The sequence below is a fragment of the Thalassophryne amazonica genome, chromosome 20 (genome assembly GCF_902500255.1).
Source record: "Thalassophryne amazonica chromosome 20, fThaAma1.1, whole genome shotgun sequence".
Lineage (NCBI taxonomy): Eukaryota > Metazoa > Chordata > Actinopteri > Batrachoidiformes > Batrachoididae > Thalassophryne > Thalassophryne amazonica.
In genome coordinates, this window is record NC_047122.1 from 41,244,157 (window position 1) to 41,266,947 (window position 22,791).

The following is a 22,791-nucleotide window of genomic DNA, read 5'->3' on the forward strand; positions in this document are numbered from 1 at the left end:
TGATGGGTGACAGCTGGTGTTGATAGGTGACAGCTGTCACCTCCAGCGGCTCCGACGCCCTGTCGAGCTTGGAGCCCGCACTCCAAGCAGGGCACCATCTGGTGGTGGTGGGCCAGCAGTACCTCCTCTTCAGCGGCCCACACAACAAAAACTTTCCTTTTTGCTAAAGCTTATAGTTAGGGCTGGATCAGGTGACCCTGAACCATCCCTTAGTTATGCTGCTATAGACTTAGACTGCTGGGGGGTTCCCATGATGAGTGTTTCTTTCTCTTTTTGCTCTGTATGCACCACTCTGCAGCATGTCTTTTTCCTGGTTCTCTCCCTCAGCCCCAACCAGTCCCAGCAGAAGACTGCCCCTCCCTGAGCCTGGTTCTGTTGGAGGTTTCTTCCTGTTAAAAGGGAGTTTTTCCTTCCCACTGTCACCAAGTGCTTGCTCACAGGGGGTCGTTTTGACCGTTGGGGTTTTTCCGTAATTACTGTATGGCTTTGCCTTACAATATAAAGCGCCTTGGGGCAACTGTTTGTTGTGATTTGGCGCTATAAATAAAATTGATTTGATTTGATTTGATTTTCCAGCACGAATGACACATGAATGTGCTGACTGCTGTAGGAATGTTGTACGAGGTGTTTGAGTGCAGTTCTCATGCAACATAAATTGCACGAATGTTCGAATGTTGTGCAATTTGTGCTCTAGTGTGACGGGGTATAAAGTTTTGTTTGTTTTTTGTTTTTTTATATTGGAGGTAATTTAATATATGGAGGGGGGAATCTCTGAAACATTTAATTTTTATAAATTTATTTGCTATGTGTTGAAAATTTAGATTTGTGAACATGGCTTTATTGGCTTTTGCATGAATGAAGTAAAACATCTTAACATTGGGTGTCTAAGACTTTTGCACAGCACTGCATGCTACTTGACATTTTTATTTTTGTTTGCATTGTGTAATTGAAATTGCACACATAATTTAATTATTTAACTAATAAATACGTTATTATTATTACTTAATATCTAAACAGAAATATTTTAATTCCCCAATTAGATTTTTACAGCCACTGCATCCTGCACATGAGCATAAATAAAATATACATTGGATTCTGCAATGGTTGTAGAAAAATGTTGTCATTGTGGCAGACTGTACAGTATATAAACTTTGGTCAGGTCTGAGGGTCAGACATTTTAAATAAGTGATAATAAATATTCTGGTGAAATTTTATATCATTAGCAGGGTCATAAGGCCTATGAGAAATGATTGTGTGAGTAATGATAATGATGGCAATTTATCAATCAGTGTGTTTTCTCTTTATGTCTCCTTCTGGTGAACCACCATTAAATTACTCGCTTGCCCTAATTGGTTTAAATGTCAGGCTGTTAGTTGACTGACGGACGACATCTGTTCTTTGATTTGCGGACAGATGGTGGGAGGAGCTGAAGGTCAGTGTGGTTCCTGGTTGTGTATGGGGATGTGTGCCATATCCGTTGCTGCTGTCTAAATGTAACGATGGCAAGCAGAGCAGAACAATCAGAGTGCTTTTAACGAGGTTCAAAAGAGTAATAGAAAGCATATGAGGGCAACATGGGATGGATGGACTAATTTGAATGCCATTTAAAAAGCTCCAAATTGTGTGATGGGATGTGGTATTTGTCTGCCTTAAATGCTGTGTAACAGTTGTTATTTTTACATGATTTTTGAAAGCACTGTGTGGCATCAAGGACACAAAAATGTTGCTTGCCACCAAGCGTCTGGTGCAGTGGTCTCCAAACTATTCCAGAAAGGGCCGAGAGGGTGCAGGTTTTCTTTGCAGCCACTGACTTCAGCAGGTGATTTCACTGATTAACATCCCTTTGAACAGGTGGGATGAGTTCATCAGTGAAATCACCTGCTGGAGTCAGTGGCTGCAAAGAAAACCTGCACCCTCTCGGCCCTTTTTGGAATAGTTTGGAGACCACTGGTCTGGTTGAACATGAGGCAGCGATTGAAGCAGGAAAGAAATAAATCCAACAAAACAGCAATTTCTGAAGTAACCACTGGTTTGAATCTACACCTGAGTGATCATTGAAACAAGAATTTGTACATTGTGATCTTTATAAACATGGTGTTTAGACAGAGTGGTTGTTGTATGGTGGTGCATTTCGGGGGGTGAAATCAACACCTTGTGTCGACATTTCCTGCATCCAGATGGTTTTGCATTTGGCAAACTGCAGGAAGTGTTGAGCCCACGTCTGCTGCATGGCCAGATCGCAGCCAAGTAATAAGAGGCCCTTTTAAAACACCAGATGGTACAAACACTGTTGTCTTGATGCACCATTTTTCATACGCACTATTAAATAAACTCAAGAGTAACAAGATGAAGTCAGACATTTCCCGTGGTAGTTCCAGAGATGGATTTCTTCCACTATCACGCTCCAAAGGTCTGCACCCTGCCCTTTAAGAACAGTCAAGTATCACATTGGACATAACTACAAGGAGCACTGAAGCATCTCCAAAGGCAAAGATGACCTTGACCCTTAGAGAAGAAAAAGTGAGCAGACTTCTTCAAACTGTATACATGCACGGGTCTCTGTGTGGCATCTTCTGCAGCTCCACTGTTTAATGTTGACTTCCAGTATCACTCAGTGAGGATTTGACCATTTGGTCATGCCAAGAAACATTGAAGCCTTATTTCCACTGATTGGTCGAGATCTGTACGTCATGGTACATCACGCTATTTTGTGCATTTCCCTATTCAGATTTAGGCACAGGTACTGGTATAACCATCCCATACTGCACCTTTTTTTTTTGGCACCCTTTGCTTGGGGTACCAAAATAATGGAATGGTAACAACAAGGAAGAGTTAGCCCACAGTTGTCCATTGATCAATTGAGAAACAAATGCTGAAGCTACGCTAAAAGCAGCACACTATTAATAAAATATATCTTTATTTATAATGGTCCACATGAATACAGACGTGCAGTATAACATCTACAGACACCTATATTACTTGTCAGTGAACTCCTCATGTGACTATTCATGCAGGTTCCAACTTCTGCTATTTCAAATATTATAACCATTCACACACTGAGTAAATATAAAGTCTTCTTACTTGTTGCGTTGTTTCAACCGGATTCTTCATCACAATTTGACAAAAACTGTTATCCACATAAGATGCCCTTGTTTTGGAAGATGACATCTGAAAATACTTTGATTCCTTATCATGGAAATTACTGAATAATCACAGCATTTTTTTAGCGCAATGCCTTGGTGTTTGTTTGCTCCAGATTTGTTTCTCAGCTTGAACTAGACGATGCCAGCACTTTGTCCCGCCAACAAGAAGAAAAATATCACTTAGTTGAAAAGCTGAAAGCATCACAGCTCATCACATTTATTCACCCCAGTGTTCACCACTGTGTGCTTTGTCTCTTTGGCATTCTGCTCGTGATGAAAATAAATGGCATTAATGATCCACCAAGACAAAAAAAAGTATGTTAAATTCTGCCATGTGAATGAAATGCCTATACAATATAAAATATATGCAGATGCACCTAAAACTCTTTCCGTGTGGAGGAGCCAGGGCTGCCCACAATGACGTGCATGTCGACGTCTACCATACTCCACCTACCAAAAAAGGGGGCTCCTGGCAGTGGAAACGCAAGCCAAGCCATGCTTAACCATTCCAAAATGTACCATACCATGCCGTACTGACCTGGACCACTTGGTGGAAATCCAAGATGTGCTCTCTGTCCTCAGTGGTTTCTGAGATCTGAGATGCAGATACATTTTTGTTGCATTTTTTTGTTCCTGGCACAGTTTAGTCAATGGTGTCTGGTCTTAAAATGCCACGACCTACAACCTGCATAATTCAGTGGTCTTTGCTCTTTGGTATACTTTGCACACTTTTTAAAACATTTTTGTGTTCCTGATTGTGTACAGATTTATTGCAAGTGACAAGTGATGGAAATACAGTGCATGAAGGGCTTACACACTATAAATGGTGGGCACCCAGTTGAGGGATGGGTGGGTGAATTAAGATAAGAGATAAAGGGATGGATGGATACAGATTGGAGACCCAGCAGAAGACAGGATGATGTAGATGGCCCATAATCCTTAGAGGCTGACAGCACACTGGCTCTTCAGTGATTGAAGGGTGTGTGTGTGGGGGTGTGTGTGGGTGAGCTCGTGAGTGAGCGTGGAAATCTGTTCTTGATAGTAATCTGCCTATGAAATGGTGCAGGAGAAGGATGAAGCTATGGGATGCAGAGGAGGGAAGGTGGAGTGACAGAGGTAAGGAATGATGAGTGAGGAAAAAGCCCATTAAGCATGAAATCAATCAGCAGAAAGAAAGAAAGAAAGAAGGGAAGAAAGTGACATATGGAGAGAGTAAGATCTTAAAGAAAGGCAGTAAGACGGGGAAAAATAAGAGTCCTCAGATAACTGTGATATTGATGACAGCACAGTGGGGGAAGAGGGGATGAATGGATGGGATGGGATGGAGGGAGGGGGATAAGGAGGCTAAGAATGAGTGATCAAAGCACCCCAGGCCATGAGAGAAAAAGTGTGAAGAAGAGCGAGACGCAAGGATCCCAATGAGGGAGGGGGAGAGAAGAAAAGAGCGAGGAATGAGGAGAGTACTGATTCACAACAAAAATAATCTGGATGCAGACAAGAGAGGCTGAGAGAGAGAGAAAGAGAGAGAGAGCAAGGGACAGAAAGGCAGAGAAAGGGACACCAGCCTGTTGATGTGATAAGAAATGAAGGCAGCATGGCCTCCTCTCTCATACACACAGACAAATCCACTCACAGAGCCCCACTCAAACATATAGCATCTTCCTCTATAGTCTTTCTCCTCCTGCAGGTCAGTACAGCAGGGCATAAGCAGGAGTTCAGCAATCCCACCTCTGATATAAACCCAGAGAACACAACAGAACAGCCTGCACTGCAAAGCTGCTGCTTATCGACAGATCAAACGGCACACTGCAAAAACGAATAACATGGCAAGAATTTCAAGGCAACTTAGTCAAATCGACTTTTGAATTTGAAGTTTGGTCAGTAAAAATATTAATATCCAAACCACAAAGCCTACGCAGAAGTGCTAAAACCTACAAGTGCTAAAAGTGCTAAAAAAAATGGTTCGGGTCTTTGTAGCTAGTTTCCTCATTAGTGCTGATATGTGCCGGGTCCAGGTGGCCTCTCATAGTGGCCTCTGCTAACAGGTGGCCATTAACTGTTGACTACTGACTGCATGTTTGTCCTTGCTGAATATTTTATTACAGATGTCTTAGATGATATACTAAATGTACTAACTGACCTGTAAGAAGTCTAGGGCTGGTTATTGATAAGATTTTATTGATGTCGATGCCATTATCGATTCTGCTTAGCGATCCGATTGATTCCCTTATCAATACCTCTTGTGAATTTTCTGTGTACTAAAAGTATTGTTTACAGGTTTTCTATGTCAACACAACATTTTATATTGGTCACTGGATCCTTGATCTCTGGACATAAATAAAAATAAACAAAATCTGTAGTTTTTGTCAAAAGAATTTCCTTTCAGACATTTTGGCATGAATGTCTCTCCATACCTCTGAGCTGAGCTGAGCTGAGCCGGCTGCTGCACGTCAGCGCAGGACGTCTCATTTTGGGAGGAAAAAACATTTTGATCGATTGCAGTTTGTTTGTATTACAACGTTTGGAAAGAGGTGTCATTTGATTTAAACGGTGTTTCGCTTTGAATTTATTAATTCCGACTGGACTCTATCATTCTTACTTGATTCGGCAGAGAGCCGCGCAGCGTTTGGAGCTGTGTGAACAGAACGGAGGACGATTCTCGTTTCTTTCTCGCAACAAGACAGGAGTCCCAGTTAGTGACTTTAATCCGCACAAAAGTGACTCAGAGATTGACATATTCATGGATGAAAGTGCTGAAAAACAAAAAAAAGCTGTAACCCAAAATTTGGTTTGACCAAAACAAATTGTCATTAAACTTAAATGAAACAGGGATGAAGTGGAGGTGTAAGAGTCACTAGGTGTTCACAGGAAAGTTATTTATTTCTATATGTGTTTATTATTTTCATTGTTAGTGGTTTTATCTTTTCTGTTCTGTTTTGTTTCATCAGGTTCTTTTTGTCTCTTTCTCTAAAATTATATTGTAGCATTATTAGTATTTTGAGTTATTATTACTATTATTATTGTTGTTTGCTATTATTAATATATGAATAAAATAATTACAGTTTGATTCCTTTACAACGAATGCCGAGCCATTAATTATTATACAGAAAACAAATGCACACAAACATGCTGAGACGCGATCAGCTTAATGCTAACTTTAACATTGAAAACGCCATAGACACGCTAACGTGGTAGCATCGGCCCCCGTTTTTAAGTTATAAAATACATCTATCAACTGTTTCAGAAGACCATAACAGGTCGGTTAAACATAAAAAAGGTAAATATTACGCACAGACATATGCTCTTTAGGGTTTTAGTGGGGAAAAATTAAGATAAAATGTAGAGAAATGATCATTTTCCTGACATACACCCCCAAAAAACAATGGCCACTCTGAAGGACCGATAAGGGAATCGTTAAGCAAAAGGTTATTGATGTTGGTGGATCGAATAATTTCTTAACGATACCCGAAAGGACCCGGCTCTCGATACCTATCCCTAAAGAAGTCTGTGCGCCACTGTTTGGGTTGACTGATTATTATAATATTTGATTTCTATGTCAGCAGTGATAATAATAATAAAATTAAAATGCAATAAGAAAAAATACATATCACAAAAATCAATAAAATAGAATAAGAAATAATTAAAATGTAAATCTAAATTTAGACAAAAATAATAATAATAATAATAATAATAATAATAATAATAAAACAGCCATTGCTGCTTTTAATCAAGAAAAAAAATATCAGGCCGTGGAACCAGAGGAGGTTAGACACAAATGGTTGACTCTGACTCAGGCGTTTGGTGTTCAAATGGGTTTAATCTGGTCACATGCAGGATTTGTTACACAAGAAGGCAGTCAACAAGATCAAGATCAGCAACGGTAGCAAAGACATAAGGGAGGGCATGGTCCAAAAAACAGGCAGGTGGTCAAAAACACAGCAATCAGAACAAGGAGTTGGACAGAAAACTTGGAAAGAAGGGTGGAAGTGAAGGTGGTTAGGCACAATGATCTGGCGTTGGAAGACAGAAACACTAGGACTTAAATAGGGGGAGTGATTACAGTAGATCAGACACAGGTGTGGGGGATGAGCGGGGGGAAGGGCGTGGCATACAAAAGGAACAGACACACCCCAAACCAAAGCCCACACCGAAAGGCAAGAGGAGTGCAGTCAAAGAAACACAAACCAGAAAACAAAACCACACTAGCACTGAATAGCAGATAAAATAAAACACACCAACAAACAAAATCCCAATCATGACAAAAAAGGGCTAAAGACTCATATTACTGTAAAAACCTTAGTGGAACTGGACTACATAATTTCTTTAGGTGAACCACATTTGAAAATACTCAGTAATGTTAATTACACTGATAGTGCCATGATTATTAAGACAGTATGATACCGTTTTTACCACTCACAACTCACCCATTATTAATTTCACTGCCCAGTCCAAAACAGTATGCATTAATAAATCTTTGGAATCAAGGTCACCTAGCCTGTTAGCCTCAGCTTAGATGGGCTGGGATGTTTGGGCACAATTTATGCCAGTCTTGCCCACGTGTCAGTCCTTACCCATTTACGGGTTGGCTGGGAGTTGTGCAGAGTAAGCCACTGCCAAGATGGTGAAATCCAAAACCAACCCACTAGAGGTTCAAACCCGCTCTTCAGAAAACCTCTTGGTGTTATCATTGAGGGTTTGTCCACTGTGTATACAGTCTATGGTTTTTATGGTATTACGAAGTACGGTAGTACAAATGTTGTAGTCCAAGTAAAAGTCCTATATTGAAAAATGTTTACTTTAGTAAAAATTCAAAAGTATTTGTCACAAAATGTACTTGAGGGTTTTTGACCAAGCAAGTGGCCATAATGTTGACCGGGCCTGGAAGAAAGCTTCAAAATTACACCTACTGTCCACACAGTATGTAAAGACAACAAAATAAACTTGCAAATTGTTGGGTAATTGTCCAACTGAAAATCTGCTTTTACATTTTGGGTGATTTGGTGCAAAAGGGAAGTAGTGTGTATGTTTGGCAGAATTTCACAATTCCAAACTGTGCAAAGGGAGCAACAACTCCCAACTCAACAGCATGTGGCAGAACCTGCATAAAGCTTTGCCCCAAAACATGAGTGATTGATTATAAATGTTTTGTTTTTTAATTTTATGTTAGAAAAATTCCCTAGTCCAGCTGATTTGTATGGAATAGACTACGAGCATGAAGAATCTGACCTTGTCAGCCTCCGCACGAACACATGTGGCTCAGCACAGCTTGGATGATGGTGTGGTGGCACTGATGTCTTCTCAAGAGACTTTTAGTCTTCAGGTGGAATTCTGGGGAGGAGGCAGCCTTTCTAAAACGTGATATCAACAGCAGCAGTGGTGGCAGGTGGTTGTTGAAGTTGCAACAAACAGCAGCTTTTTAGATAAGCAGTGCAGCAGCCGTCACGGCAAAGCAAAGAGTGAAGTGCGCTGAAATGTACCAGTGAATTGTAAACAACCAGCGGCGGCCTTGGTGGCCACCTGACCTATGCTTTAGAACCAAAAGAAGCTCACAAACAAACTAATTTTGAGTTATTTCATGCGCCTCGTTTACATAATGCATGTGTTGACAAGATAATTCCTTGCAACATGCCCGGACATTTCCAAACGGAAGTCCAACGTTTAAGCAAAACACACTTGAATTTTTCCTGTTAATCTGGTGCATCAAAATTAATCCAATTTTAATGTGTCTTATTTTTATGTCCTTATAATATGCCGACTTACAACAATGTACTCTTTATTTTTTTGAGTATTTTTGTTCACAGCCTGTAGGGGATGAGCTCATTTATGTATATATCCATTGTCTATAGTCTATGAACAGTGCGTTGGAAATCCTGTACGTTACGTGATAAAAGGAGCAGATTCATATTGTCTGTCTGAAGGATCCTGGCTTCACTTTAGTTTTTTTTTTTTTTTTGCCAAATAAATGTTCTGTAATTGTTAAACTTGGTGTTGAAACCTTGCAGCCTGCAGCACAAGTGCAATGTAGCTCTCCCCAAAGGTTGAAATAGAGATTCATCCTTTCAAAGCTGATGTTTATTTGTTGTTTGTTTTTTCTAAGCCTGTCAAACATTTGCCGTCCTTCAAAATTAATTTCAGGTCTTATCCAAACTTTTTATTAAATTTGAAGCTTTTGACTTTTCAGCGTTTCAAATTTAGGAATTATATTCAGCTCGTATTTATCTCCTGTCTGGATTTGCAGATTTTGTTAGTCATATCTGCATGATATTACATATGTTTCTATGTATTGATATGAAATGAACGTGTGAATATCTGTCTTTTGGGCATGAGGGGTGATGTTTCCTGCAACCACCATTCATCTGTCTGTCATACCACGCTGTGATTGTGATAAAAGTCAGTCATACAGTTTGACGTTGACATTCATGTGACCATTGCGAGTTAAGCAGAGGGATTCTTCACCAAACTTTCTTTTGAAAATTATTATTTTTAATGGTGTAATTTCATGAGAAACTGATGAAACTAATAAAGTTATTCTGATTAGAGTGAAAATGATTGTCTGGACTCAGTTATGTATCACCTCTACACGAATCTCATTTTAAACCATACTATTGATAGGGATATGAATCGTACAACAACTCACGATTCAATTCGATTCCGATTCTTGGGGGTGACGATTCAATTCAGAATCGATTTCCGATTCAAAGAGCTCTGAGAAATAGTTATATTACTTAAAAAATTTTCTGTTTAAGTAAATGCAGCTTTACAAGGTTAATCAAGTGATTCTAGATGTAAATTACTTATCTGCTTTGCTCGTTCAGAGTTGGCTCGGCAAGTTTAGCGAAGCACTGGTCAGTAGTCGGCAGATACCGCTGCTCCGCTCTTTAGCTCCGGGTGATGGCGTAGCATGTGGGCTTGCGGATTTTGAAGTGTTTCCGAAGTACTTGACTTTCATTTTTCAGATTTTGCACACTGCATAAGTCATGTCAAGCTCCTTCCCACGCAGCAAATAGTAAATCCAAAATGCGCCCAAACATTTGCCTTCAGCAAAGACGGTGCTGGCTGAATTAGCTCTTCGTCCACCATGTTAAGCTACAGCCACTGAACTCTGCAGCTCACGAATGTTTGAAGCACGCCGGACCCTCCCCTCGCGGGGACGTTGTAGTACGGAGGCCGTTGCCTGACAAACAGTACACGCAGCGAGTAAGCAAGAAAATGTTTAAAAAATGCTTTTTAAAAATCGATTCTTTGACATTTTGGATCGATTCAGAATCGTAATAAATAAGAATCGCGATTCGGACGTGAATCATTTTTTCCAACACCCCTACTAGATGACAAATGAACCAACACAGACACACGTGAGAACATACTTTGACCTCCTTAGATGGATCTAATTTTTAAGGATCCTAATTGTGTCATGAGTTTGCTTATTTAAAATTGCAAGGTAATACTGCCCGTGAGCATGAAGACAGTCATGACAATAGCAATCTGACATTTGTCCCCACTGACCTTGACCGTAATTATTGTATGGCCTTGCCTTGCAATATAAAGTGCCTTGGGGCAACTGTTTGTTGTGATTTGGCGCTATATAAATAAATCGATTTGATTTACCAAAATGATTGACTTCTTGCTGATCTAGTCAAGAAGTGAAATCCACCGGTAGGCCACTTTTGATCCAAATTGGGTTGAAAATGAAATTTGTCAACCTTATACGCAATTCAGTTTTGGGCAATGTAAGGGGTGACATTCATTGACATATCAAGTTTGGTCGAAGGTAGCAAAAGGATCTCGGAGGAACAGGCCAAGCCAATGGCAGGCAGATATGACCTTTGACCCCAGTGATCTTGACCCCATTGCTCGATCTTTGGCAAATATGACCTTGCCTTGCAATTCCAGAACCCACCTCCATACATGTGCCACATTTGGTGCAAATCATAGTGAAACACTTAAATTTTGACATTTGACCCCAATGGCATTGACCCCAGTGACTTTGGCAAATTTGATCTTACCTGTGCAGTTTCAAAAAAAAACACCCGCATATTTGTGCCACGTTATGTAACATCAGAGTGAAAAATTTAAATTTTGACCTCTGACACTAATTTTTTTACCTCTGCCATAAGGCATTTCTGGGGTTGACCATCACTCACATCAGGCAGGTTTGACCATGGGAGGAATAGAGGAACAAAAGACAGGGCGACATCTCTCAAACTGTAGCATGATTCACATATAGTTTTGCAGGGTGCAGCAATGAGAAGCCTGAAGACAAACCACATCATGATGAATAGTTCTTAATGCAGTAACGTTATGACATCAGTGTCATCAAAGGTTTGCTGCACACATTCATAATGAGTCATGTTTAGGTTTTAAGTTGAGTTTTTTTTCTAAAAAAAGACTTACCCAAAGTGCACCTTCAGGCTTTTCTACCTGTCCATCAGCTGGTGCTGACACATCACTGAGCCGGAAGGAGAGAAGGGTATGTGTGCATGTGTGTGTGCGCGCGTGTGTATATTCACCTGCTGCAAGATTGTGGCACCTTGTCGTCATGATAAACCCGTGACAGCTGTCATCCTGCAAGCAGCACTGTCTCCCATGGTGCAGACACACACACACACACACGCACACACACACACACAGTTTGCTCTAATATACTGTAGTCGCGTGCTGCACATATGACGGGGTCTCAGCATGTCTTGGATCTGGGTGTTAGGTCATTTTACACAAACCTTCTCAACTGTCGTGGAATGAAGCTGTGTCTGTGTTGAACTGAATGGTCTGTAAGTGTCTGTCTGTCTGTCTGTGGTGGCTTATATGAATAAACTGATATGATGTACTTAATTTTCAGTTAACTCAACAAAAATATAAATGCAACACTTTTGGTTTTGCTCCCATTTTGTATGAGATGAACTCAAAGATCTAAAACTTTTTCCACATACACAATATCACCATTTCCCTCAAATATTGTTCACAAACCAGTCTAAATCTGTGATAGTGAGCACTTCTCCTTTGCTGAGATAATCCATCCACCTCACAGGTGTGCCATATCAAGATGCTGATTAGACACCATGATTAGTGCACAGGTGTGCCTTAGACTGCCCACAATAAAAGGCCACTCTGAAAGGTGCAGTTTTTATTGTGGGCAGTCTAAGGCACACCTGTGCACTAATCATGGTGTCTAATCAGCATCTTGATATGGCACACCTGTGAGGTGGGATGGATTATCTCAGCGAAGGAGAAGTGCTCACTATCACAGATTTCGACTGGTTTGTGAACAATATTTGAGGGAAATGGTGATATTGTGTATGTGGAAAAAGTTTTAGATCTTTGAGTTTGTCTCATACAAAATGGGAGCAAACCAAAAGTGTTGCGTTTATATTTTTGTTGAGTATATATATGGGGATAATACGCATCTTTATTTTCATGCGCTGTTCCCAGTTTGTCAGCTGATCTGCTGAACACTCCCCTGTGATAAGTCATTTTGTTTTGTTGGTATTTTTTTTAATCTGACATGTTTGTAAAATTGTTGGTATTTCTGTCTGTTTATTTAAATTTCTGTTCATCTGTGTTTTTCTTATGGGTTTATGTTCCCCTGTTAGGTTCTGTGTATTTCCTGTCTCGACTCAGCGCACTGTGTTCCGTCCAATTCCTAGTCTCTTTTAACAGTTTTTCTATTCATTTCTATTGGTTCCCATCTGGTGTGAGTCTTGGACTACAGTTATTCTCTTTACCCATTCAGTGGGTGGAGTCTGGCTTGGTCCCTCCCTTATAGCTGTCATGCATACATGCATTTTATGAGGTTGCTACCGATTTGCATGTACACCTGACAGCTCCTGTGGCCGCTCTTACGAAGGATGTGGATTTTTAGGCTTGTCAGTGGTGCACTTTAAGATGACGGTCGTCTGGTTTTACTTCACAAAATAATCATACAAAGATATAACGTGTTGTACAGCGATGTTAATCACAGGTCATCTCAAATTGCACTCACTGATAAGTAGAAAACTCATAACCTCTTTAAGAGTGTGTTACATGCAGTACTACCTCTTTTATGTATAACTATAAATTATACAGCTATAATTTATACAGCCTTCCCAGTTGAAGTTGTATGCTCTCAGAAAAAGTAAAATGTCATCAGTGTCTTTTATCACTGGGGCACTGGTTCTTTGAGTTGAGCTCAATTCACTTTTTCATCTTAAAATGTAAAGAGAGACAATGTTTTTTTTTTTTTTTCAAAGTTACTTCATTAATATGTTTACACTTATTTTCTTTAAGTGAGTTGAGCACATTCCTAATCTAAAAATTAAAATTCAACCCATGTGCCAGTGATACAACAAGATCCAGTGTTGGATTGATTTGCTTTTTATCTGAGAGGGTATCTGTATAAATTATGTGTTTAATTTATGCCGTGTGCACAGCGCAATCCATGTGTCTTATCTGTTATGCAGTAATCAGTATTACACTCAATTATCAACAACATCATTAGTCAGATGTGATCCAATAATTCCAGAAAATTTGACATGTCTGTCATCACATCTGGTCATAATATTTTCAAAGTAACTGCCAATTAATTGATAGACTGACTTTGAAACAGCCAATTGGGACAAAATGTGGATTCTAAAGTTTCTTGGTGGTGATTGGAGGAGATGAGAGCGGAGGGAATGGAATATAAAGTTGTTTTAGGAGGAGAGTACGGCAGCTCTGAGTGTGACAGGAATTACAGCCCGGCCCATAAGCCCCACCCATTATTAAAATTGGCAAAGAAAGACAATCTCATTAAATAGAATCAATTGGCTTTGCCGTAGACGTTACGCATTACCAGGTAAGAGCGACATATTCTTCCAGTATGTTTCGCTGACATGAAATGATAGTTTATGTGGCATGAAAATGTGGAATTTTCCACAGTTGGGTTAAAACATAAGATTGGAAGTAAAAAAAAAAAAAGGTATTTAAGAAAAAATGTAGCTGGGGAGTTAGTTTGGCAAATTTGTAATCTGTTTGAATTACTGGGGAGAAAAGATAATTGTTAATTACTATTACGTATTTTTCCACCTTATCTCGCATATCTGTGAAGACAAACGCAATCCAAAAGAAAGAAATTTTATTAAATTTTTAAAAGCCCGCCCCTCGGTCCCTCCTCCTCTCCCTAACCCAGATTTTCTATTTGTTACTCTGATTGATTGACAGCTGAGGACACATGTGGGGGCACTGTGAGGGGCGGCAGTGGGGTGTGACCAGTCCCGGTTATCCTGGCAACTATGGTAACCAGGCCGACTGTACTTGGATCCTATTGGCCGAACCCGGAGACACCATCTCTGTCATCTTTACAGACTTCCAGACCGAGGAGAAGTATGACTACCTGGAGGTGGAGGGATCTGAAACCACCAACCATTTGGTGAGTTACAGTTACTTCTATTTTTGTGTGAACATCCTGGTATTGTGTTGATAATTGTCTTGTTGTGTAAGTGAAAGAATACCTTTGAATGTGTTTTTCTGGGTTGGAGTGAAGGGATTGTATATTGTATTTTCCTGAGTATTGTATAAGTTGTGGTTTTTTTTTTTCTGTATTCACAGCACTTCATTTTCCACATTACACATTATTCCAAAATGGATGAAATTATTTTTTCCCTCAAAATTCTACACACAATACCCCATAACGACAATATAAAAAAGTTTGGTTTTTTTTAAGATTTTGCAAATTTATTAAAAAAAAACCAACCCTATGAAAATCACGTGTACATAAGTATTCACAGCCTTGCCTATAAAGCTCAAAATTGAGCTCAGGTGCATTCTGTTTTCCAATGATCATCCTTCAGATGTTTCTAAAGCTTAACTGTAGTAAGCTACAATTCAGTAAATTCAGTTAAATTCAGTTTGTAAATTCAGGGTAAATTCAGTGATTGGGATGATTTGGAAAGGCACACACCTGTCTACATATAAGTTCCCACAGTTGACAGTGCATGTCAGAGCAAAACCAAGCATGAAGTCAAAAGAATTGTCTGTAGACCTCTGAGACAGGATTATCTCAAGGCACAAATCTGGTGAAGGGTACAAAAACATTGCTGCTGCTTGAAGGTCCAATGAGCACAGTGGCCTCTGTCATCCGTAAATGGAAGACATTCGGATCCACCAGGACGTTTCCTACAGCTGGCCGCCCGTCTAAACTGAGGGATCGGAGAAAAGGGCCTTAGTCAGGGAGGTGACCAAGAACCCAATGGTTACTCTGTCAGAGCTCCAGCATTCCTCTGAGGAGAGAGAGAACTTTACATAAAGACAACCATCTCTGCAGCAATCCACAAATCAGGCCTGTATGGTAGAGTGGGCAGTAAAAGCACATGGCAGCCCACCTGGAGTTTGCCACAAGGAACCTGAAGGACCTTTGCCATAAATGCCAGGCATTATGTTCGGAGGAAACCAGGCACAATCCCTATAGTGAAGCATGATGGTGGCAGCATCATGCTGTGGGGATATTTGTCAGCAGCAGGAACTGGAAGACTAGTCAGGATTGAGGGGTAAGATGAATGCAACAATGTACAAAGACATCCTGGATGAAAACCTGCTCCAGAGCGCTCTTGACCTCAGACTGGGGTGACAGTTTATCTTTCAGCAAGACAATGACCCTAAACACACAGCCAAGATGTCAAGGAGTGGCTTTAGGACAACTCTGTGAATGTCCTTGAGTGGCCCAGCCAGAGTCCAGACCTGAATCCAATTGAACATCTGTGGAGAGATCTGAAAATAGTCCATAGTAGCTCTCCATAGTACATTATTGCAGAAGTGCTGGTCCTCTTTGAGGGCTTTCATTGGCAAACCTGTCCTGGTCTGATCTTCTTCTTTGGACAGCAAATGTTTCAGACATATACACTTTGATCACCCAGAGCTGACTTTTCCAGCAGCTCCTTTGATGGCATTATGGTGTTCTTGGATCATAAGGCCTGCTCCTGAACTCAGTTTGCTGGGTTAAACTTCCCCAGAGAAAGTGGCAATGGGAAATCTCTATAAATCCCTTCCCAGACTCAGGCTGCTACGGTCGTCTTTCTGAAGGCCTTAGAAAGCTCTTGTAATGATGCCACACACTTAAATAGCATACAACAATCCCAACTTCAGATTCCTGAAGCTTCAAATTATTGCAATTTTAAGGATCTGTACTGGTAAGTATACTAAGTATTTCCACCTTCAATTATAAAAAGTCATTATTCATAATAGTATTATAATTTTTCTGATATTTTCTGAATGCTATGATTTGCCAACGTTCCTCTGGGAGCAGGCACCGTCTCTACGGGGATGGGGTAATGAGGGGATGGCAGGGGGAGAGAAGCTGCAGAGAGGTGTGTAAGACTACAACTCTGCTTCCTGGTCCCAACCCTGGATAGTCACGGTTTGGAGGATTAAGAAAATTAGCCAGATTTCTAGAAATGAGAGCTGCTCCATCCAAAGTGGGATGGATGCCGTCTCTCCTAACAAGACCAGGTTTTCCCCAGAAGCTTTGCCAATTATCTATGAAGCCCACCTCATTTTTTGGACCACCACTCAGACAGCCAGCAATTCAAGGAGAACATGCGGCTAAACATGTCACTCCCGGTCTGATTGGGGAGGGGCCCAGAGAAAACTACAGAGTCCGACATTGTTTTTGCAAAGTTACACACCGATTTAATGTTAATTTTAGTGACCTCCGATTGGCGTAACCGGGTGTCATTACTGCCAACGTGAATTACAATCTTACCAAATTTACGCTTAGCCTTAACCAGCAGTTTCAAATTTCCTTCAATGTCGCCTGCTCTGGCCCCCGGAAGACAATTGACTATGGTTGCTGGTGTCGCTAACTTCACATTTCTCAAAACAGAGTCGCCAATAACCAGAGTTTGATACTCGGCGGGTGTGTCGTCGAGTGGGGAAAAACGGTTAGAAATGTGAACGGGTTGGCGGTGTACACGGGGCTTCTGTTTAGGGCTACGCTTCCTCCTCACAGTCACCCAGTCAGCCTGCTTTCCCGGCTGCTCGGGATCTGCCAGAGGGGAACTAACGGCGGCTAAGCTACCTTGGTCCGCACCGACTACAGGGGCCTGGCTAGCTGTAGAATTTTCCACGGTGCGGAGCCGAGTCTCCAATTCGCCCAGCCTGGCCTCCAAAGCTACGAATAAGCTACACTTATTACAAGTACCATTACTGCTAAAGGAGGCCGAGGAATAACTAAACATTTCACACCCAGAGCAGAAAAGTGCGGGAGAGACAGGAGAAGCCGCCATGCTAAATCGGCTAAGAGCTAGTAGCTACGCTAAGCTAGCGGATTCCTAAAAACACGCAAAGTGAATAATGTGTAAATAATTTAGAGGTGATTCAGCAGAATGAGTGCTTTAGTTAAGGCACGTAAAGATTACACTGGGAAACAAATCGTAATCTAGATAACTAGATCAATCTAACTGCGCAGATTAAACAGCTAACAGATACAGAAAAACACAGCTGTGCTCCGAACAGGAAGTGATACAATACCGCAGTGAGAGCCAACCACCAGCCAACCATCAGTACATCATAGATGAGAACCTGGAGCTGTTAAAATTGCTGATGACATTTGGCACAGATATCTGACTGGCCAACAGGGAAGGGTGTAGAACAGTCATTTATAGCTACACAGTTGTGCCGGATTTAAGGAAAATAAAATAACAACTTTGCAAGCATCATCGCCATCACCCACTGCAAAGCAACCAAACGCAGCTCTTTGCACTCTGGAATCCAAAACCCGGCGCAGCTTTTACGCAACGCTTCTCTGTGAAAATTTCAAATTAAATAAAACGAAACAGCCTCGTCAGCCAGTTTTATTGATACTGAAGTTTTCCCCTTACATGTATGTTAACACCGATCATGCACTCCAGCGGGAGCCGATCCATGTATATGTGTGTGTGCGTCAGCGTGTGTGGTGTTTGGAGTCCAGAGTACAGATGGCCCCCTTTTTCACCCTCCACAGTCTCCTTTTCCTCAGCAGGGGCACAGATTTAACCTGTCATCTTTTATTTTCTTGTCTTTTAAACTTTTTTTATGTCACAGTAAACACAGCATGTGAGCCTCAACGTCACAGTGACAGCCTGGTCACCCAGCTCTGAGACACACTCACTCGCTGTTGCAGTGCCTGTGATCGTGGTATAACATCCAGAATGAGCATGCAATCACACATTCATTGTCAGTCCACTTCATGTGTCAGAGGATTCATCTATATTATCATGTTATCATGGCTCTAGAGGCCATAGTGTGTGTCAGTGCGTCACGGAGACACGCTGATGCAGTGCCTGTAATTGCAGCATAATGTCCAGAATGAGCATGTACTCACACATCCATTGACAGCCACTTCATGTGTCAGAGGATTCATGTGTATTATCATGTTATCATGGTTGTTAGGCCGCATCCAAGATGCGCTGACTCACTGTGACACACTAGTGTGTATTTGGTGTGATTGGCAATGGTTCACATCTAGTGCACGTGATGATAGTGTGCCACAGACTTTGCACATAAAATTTTTCTTTGTATGCCCCGAAAAGGATGTGGGGGTGGGGGGTGTCCAGCTCATCAGCGGTATAATTGGGGCGCGATCAGACTGCTCCGAATGCTGGTGGGTTGGCATTTATATGCCAGTTTGAATGCCATTCTAGCTAGCAGTCACACAGGTTCTAATTTTACATAAGTAGACTACCCAAGGCATTTTCTGTTAAAAGCAGACAATAGACTGATTCTTATGTATTTTGACCTGCTGAGTTCAAAAATTGCTGTTGCATGGTGTATCTTACTCTTGCACATTCTAATTTGCATAAAACAAAATGGCTGCCTATTTCGTCAAATTTCCCACGAGTTTACTTGTATTTGCATTTGAAACAGAAATAAAAGTCTATTCTTATGTATTTTGACCTGCAGAATTCAAATATTGTTGTTAGCATGCTGTATCTCTACTCCTTCATTGCCTAATTTGCATAAAACAAATGGCCACCCGGTTTTTCACATTTTCCCAAGGTTTGCTTGTTTTTGCTCAAGAAAAGCAATGAAAATTCTCATCTTTTGTGTTATTTGAACGTCTGAGTTCATAGTTTCTTATTTGCAAGCTGTATCTTCTCTCCTTCATTCCCTAATATGCATGAAACAACATGGCCACCTGCTGTTTTCATACTTTGTAGAAGCGTGTTCTACAAATGAAATTGATAACAAAACCAATTTTTCCCCATGCCGCCGCTGCACAGTCAGGCCTACAAATACATGTATTTGTCAATCTTACTTGTACTGGCCTGTAAAAACATCTCCTGTGGATTAAAAATCACAATATCATTATATTGATTCCTTGATGGTATGTGAATGACTCTTGTGTATTTTTCATCACAATTCCTAACAATGTAATGACAATACTGTGTGAAAACCTATAAAATTGGCTCAGTACAGCACATATAATGTATACAGCTTCAACACCAGAGGGCTACTGCTTTTAACACCAGAGGGCAGGCCTCATTGTCCAGTGGCCAGGCACATGGTGCCACAGTGACTCAACAGCAGCAGCAGCAGCCATAAACATGGTCAAACAACTGCATTGTTCCCTGATATATTTGTGGAGTTCATCCTTTCACACTCATGTTAAGGAGACTCTGAGATACTTTGTTCATCTATATCTGTGCATTTTCATGTTCTAGTGTGTTGGTTTGTGTGGACAAGTTCCAATCTTATTGTATTGGGTTTGTAGTATCATATATTATGCTTAATAGCATTAGATTAGATTTGTGTTGTCTCTTAATATGCACTGTGTTAAGTTGCCAGTGTCCCTTGTCACGAGATTGATTTGCATAGAATCTTGAAATTGTTAGGTAGTAAGTTAATATAGTTGAATCTCTGTGTTCTCTAGGTTTAGTTGTGTTCATCACTTCAGTTGTGGAGTGACTTCCTCTTGTTAGCACTTTCTCTTGTTGCATACCTTCAGTGGTGATCAGCATATTTTGACTGTTCTCCGTACTTATTTAGGTAACAATCTCTGTTGTCTTGAATTGAAAAGTGGAGGCCTTAGGCAGCATGAAATGAGATTCTTCAGTGGATGGTGATGTCTGCATCATTTTTCAGTACTGCACGAAAGAAAATCTTGTTCAGGGTAGTGACAAAGGAAGGACTACATTGCAGGATAGTGCAAGTGTCCGTCACAAGCTCAAAGATCTGGAGAACAACACACAACTGAGAGGATATTGAATTCTTATGAAACTTCTCTAAAACGGCATAGATCCTGTTACAGTTTGGTTCACCAACAAGACAAATTTTAGGAGACTAGGGAAAAGGTCAATGTCTCAAGACACAGAGGAACCCATTGCAGGTCCAGCTGTATCCCAGTATTTTCAAAAGGGCTCTTTGTATATTCTGCCAGGAGAAGGCTGACAAGATTCTGCACAATGTTGAGACCTTCGAGATGAATGAAAAGATACTGAAGGCTGCAGACTTTGATCTGCACATTGTTCTTGCTGGTTGTGGTGATCTCATGGCAGCATAAGCAAAATATTAGAACAGTTTTACCCACATTTGACCTTTGATGAAGCGGGTGGCCATTTTGTTTAATGCAAATTAGGTGTGAAGAAGTAAAAACACAGCTTGCCAACAACAATAATTGAACTCAGCAGGTCAAAATACATAAAAACAAAGTTCTTATTTTCTCTTCTAAAGCTCTCAGCAGGTGTAAATACATAGTAAAGGATGTTTAGTTTGTTTTTATAGTACATATCCAACCAAAATTGTGGAAATTGTGATGTAATTGGTGGCCATTTACTTTATGCAAATTATGGGGTGAAGGGGTAAAAATACCGCATGCTAACAGCATTTTTTGAACTCGGCAGGTCAAAATGCGTAGGAATCAGTCTGTTGTCTGCTTTTAACAGAAAATGCCTTGGGCACTTTATACTGAAAATAGAGCCTTACTAAGTATGAATGCAGCACAGCAGTAGTGTGCCTGTTCTCTACATTCGTAGAGAACAGGCACACAGGCATGTACAACAGGCTTGCTCTACTGGTGGTTGGCTCTCACTGCGGTATTGTATCACTTCCTGTTCCGGAGCACAGCGGTGTTTTTCTGTATCTGTTAGCTGTTTAATCTGCGCAGTTAGATTGATCTAGTTATCTAGATTACGATTTGTTTCCCAGTGTAATCTTTACGTGCCTTAACTAAAGCACTCCTTCTGCTGAATCACCTCTAAATTATTTACACATTATTCACTTTGCGTGTTTTTAGGAATCCGCTAGCTTAGCGTAGCTACTAGCTCTTAGCCGATTTAGCATGGCGGCTTCTCCTGTCTCTCCCGCACTTTTCTGCTCTGGGTGTGAAATGTTTAGTTATTCCTCGGCCTCCTTTAGCAGTAACGGTACTTGTAATAAGTGTAGCTTATTCGTAGCTTTGGAGGCCAGGCTGGGCGAATTGGAGACTCTGCTCCGCACCGTGGAAAATTCTACAGCTAGCCAGGCCCCTGTAGTCGGTGCGGACCAAGGTAGCTTAGCCGCCGTTAGTTAGTTAGTTACCCCCTGGCAGATCCCGAGCAGCCGGGAAAGCAGGCAGGAAGCCCTACCATTATTTAATGCTTCGATCTTAAATATGATCAATCTATTTTTGTTAGTTGGCTATGTACCACAGGCTTTTAAGGTGGCAGTAATTAAACCATTACTTAAAAAGCCATCACTGACCCAGCTATCTTAGCTAATTATAGGCCAATCTCCAACCTTCCTTTTCTCTCAAAAATTCTTGAAAGGGTAGTTGTAAAACAGCTAACTGATCATCTGCAGAGGAATGGTCTATTTGAAGAGTTTCAGTCAGGTTTTAGAATTCATCATAGTACAGAAACAGCATTAGTGAAGGTTACAAATGATCTTCTTATGGCCTCGGACAGTGGACTCATCTCTGTGCTTGTTCTGTTAGACCTCAGTGCTGCTTTTGATACTGTTGACCATAACATTTTTATTACAGAGATTAGAGCATGCCATAGCTTTTAAAGGCACTGCGCTGCGGTGGTTTGAATCATATTTGTCTAATAGATTACAATTTGTTCATGTAAATGGGGAATCTTCTTCACAGAGAAATCTTGGAGTCATTTTTGATCAGGATATGTCATTCAAAGCGCATATTAAACAAATATGTAGGACTGCTTTTTTTGCATTTACGCAATATCTCTAAAATCAGAAAGGTCTTTTCTCAGAGTGATGCTGAAAAACTAATTCATGCATTTATTTCCTCTAGGCTGGACTATTGTAATTCATTATTATCAGGTTGTCCTAAAAGTTCCCTAAAAAGCCCTCAGTTGGTTCAGAAATGCTGCAGCTAGAGTACTGACGGGGACTAGCAGGAGAGAGCATATCTCACCCGTGTTGGCCTCTCTCATTGGCTTCCTGTTAATTCTAGAATAGAATTTAAAATTCTTCTTCTTACTTATAAGGTTTTGAATAATCAGGTCCCATCTTATCTTAGGGACCTCGTAGTCCATATCACCCCAATAGAGCGCTTCGCTCTCAGACTGCAGGCTTACTTGTAGTTCCTAGGGTTTGTAAGAGTAGAATGGGAGGCAGAGCCTTCAGCTTTCAGGCTCCTCTCCTGTGGAACCAGCTCCCAATTCAGATCAGGGAGACAGACACCCTCTCTACTTTTAAGATTAGCTTAAAACTTTCCTTTTTGCTA

The 22,791-nt window shown here is 40.8% G+C and overlaps 1 protein-coding gene across 1 annotated transcript in view; it reads left to right on the plus strand.

Moving 5' to 3' along the window:
- The window catches only part of LOC117502203 (CUB and sushi domain-containing protein 3-like), a 1,088,443-nt gene that overhangs the window by 610,050 nt on the left and 455,602 nt on the right, over positions 1-22,791 (plus strand). Inside the window, 1 exon segment of the mRNA XM_034161241.1 lies at positions 14,316-14,358. Within this exon segment, the coding sequence (XP_034017132.1) occupies positions 14,316-14,358 (43 nt within the window).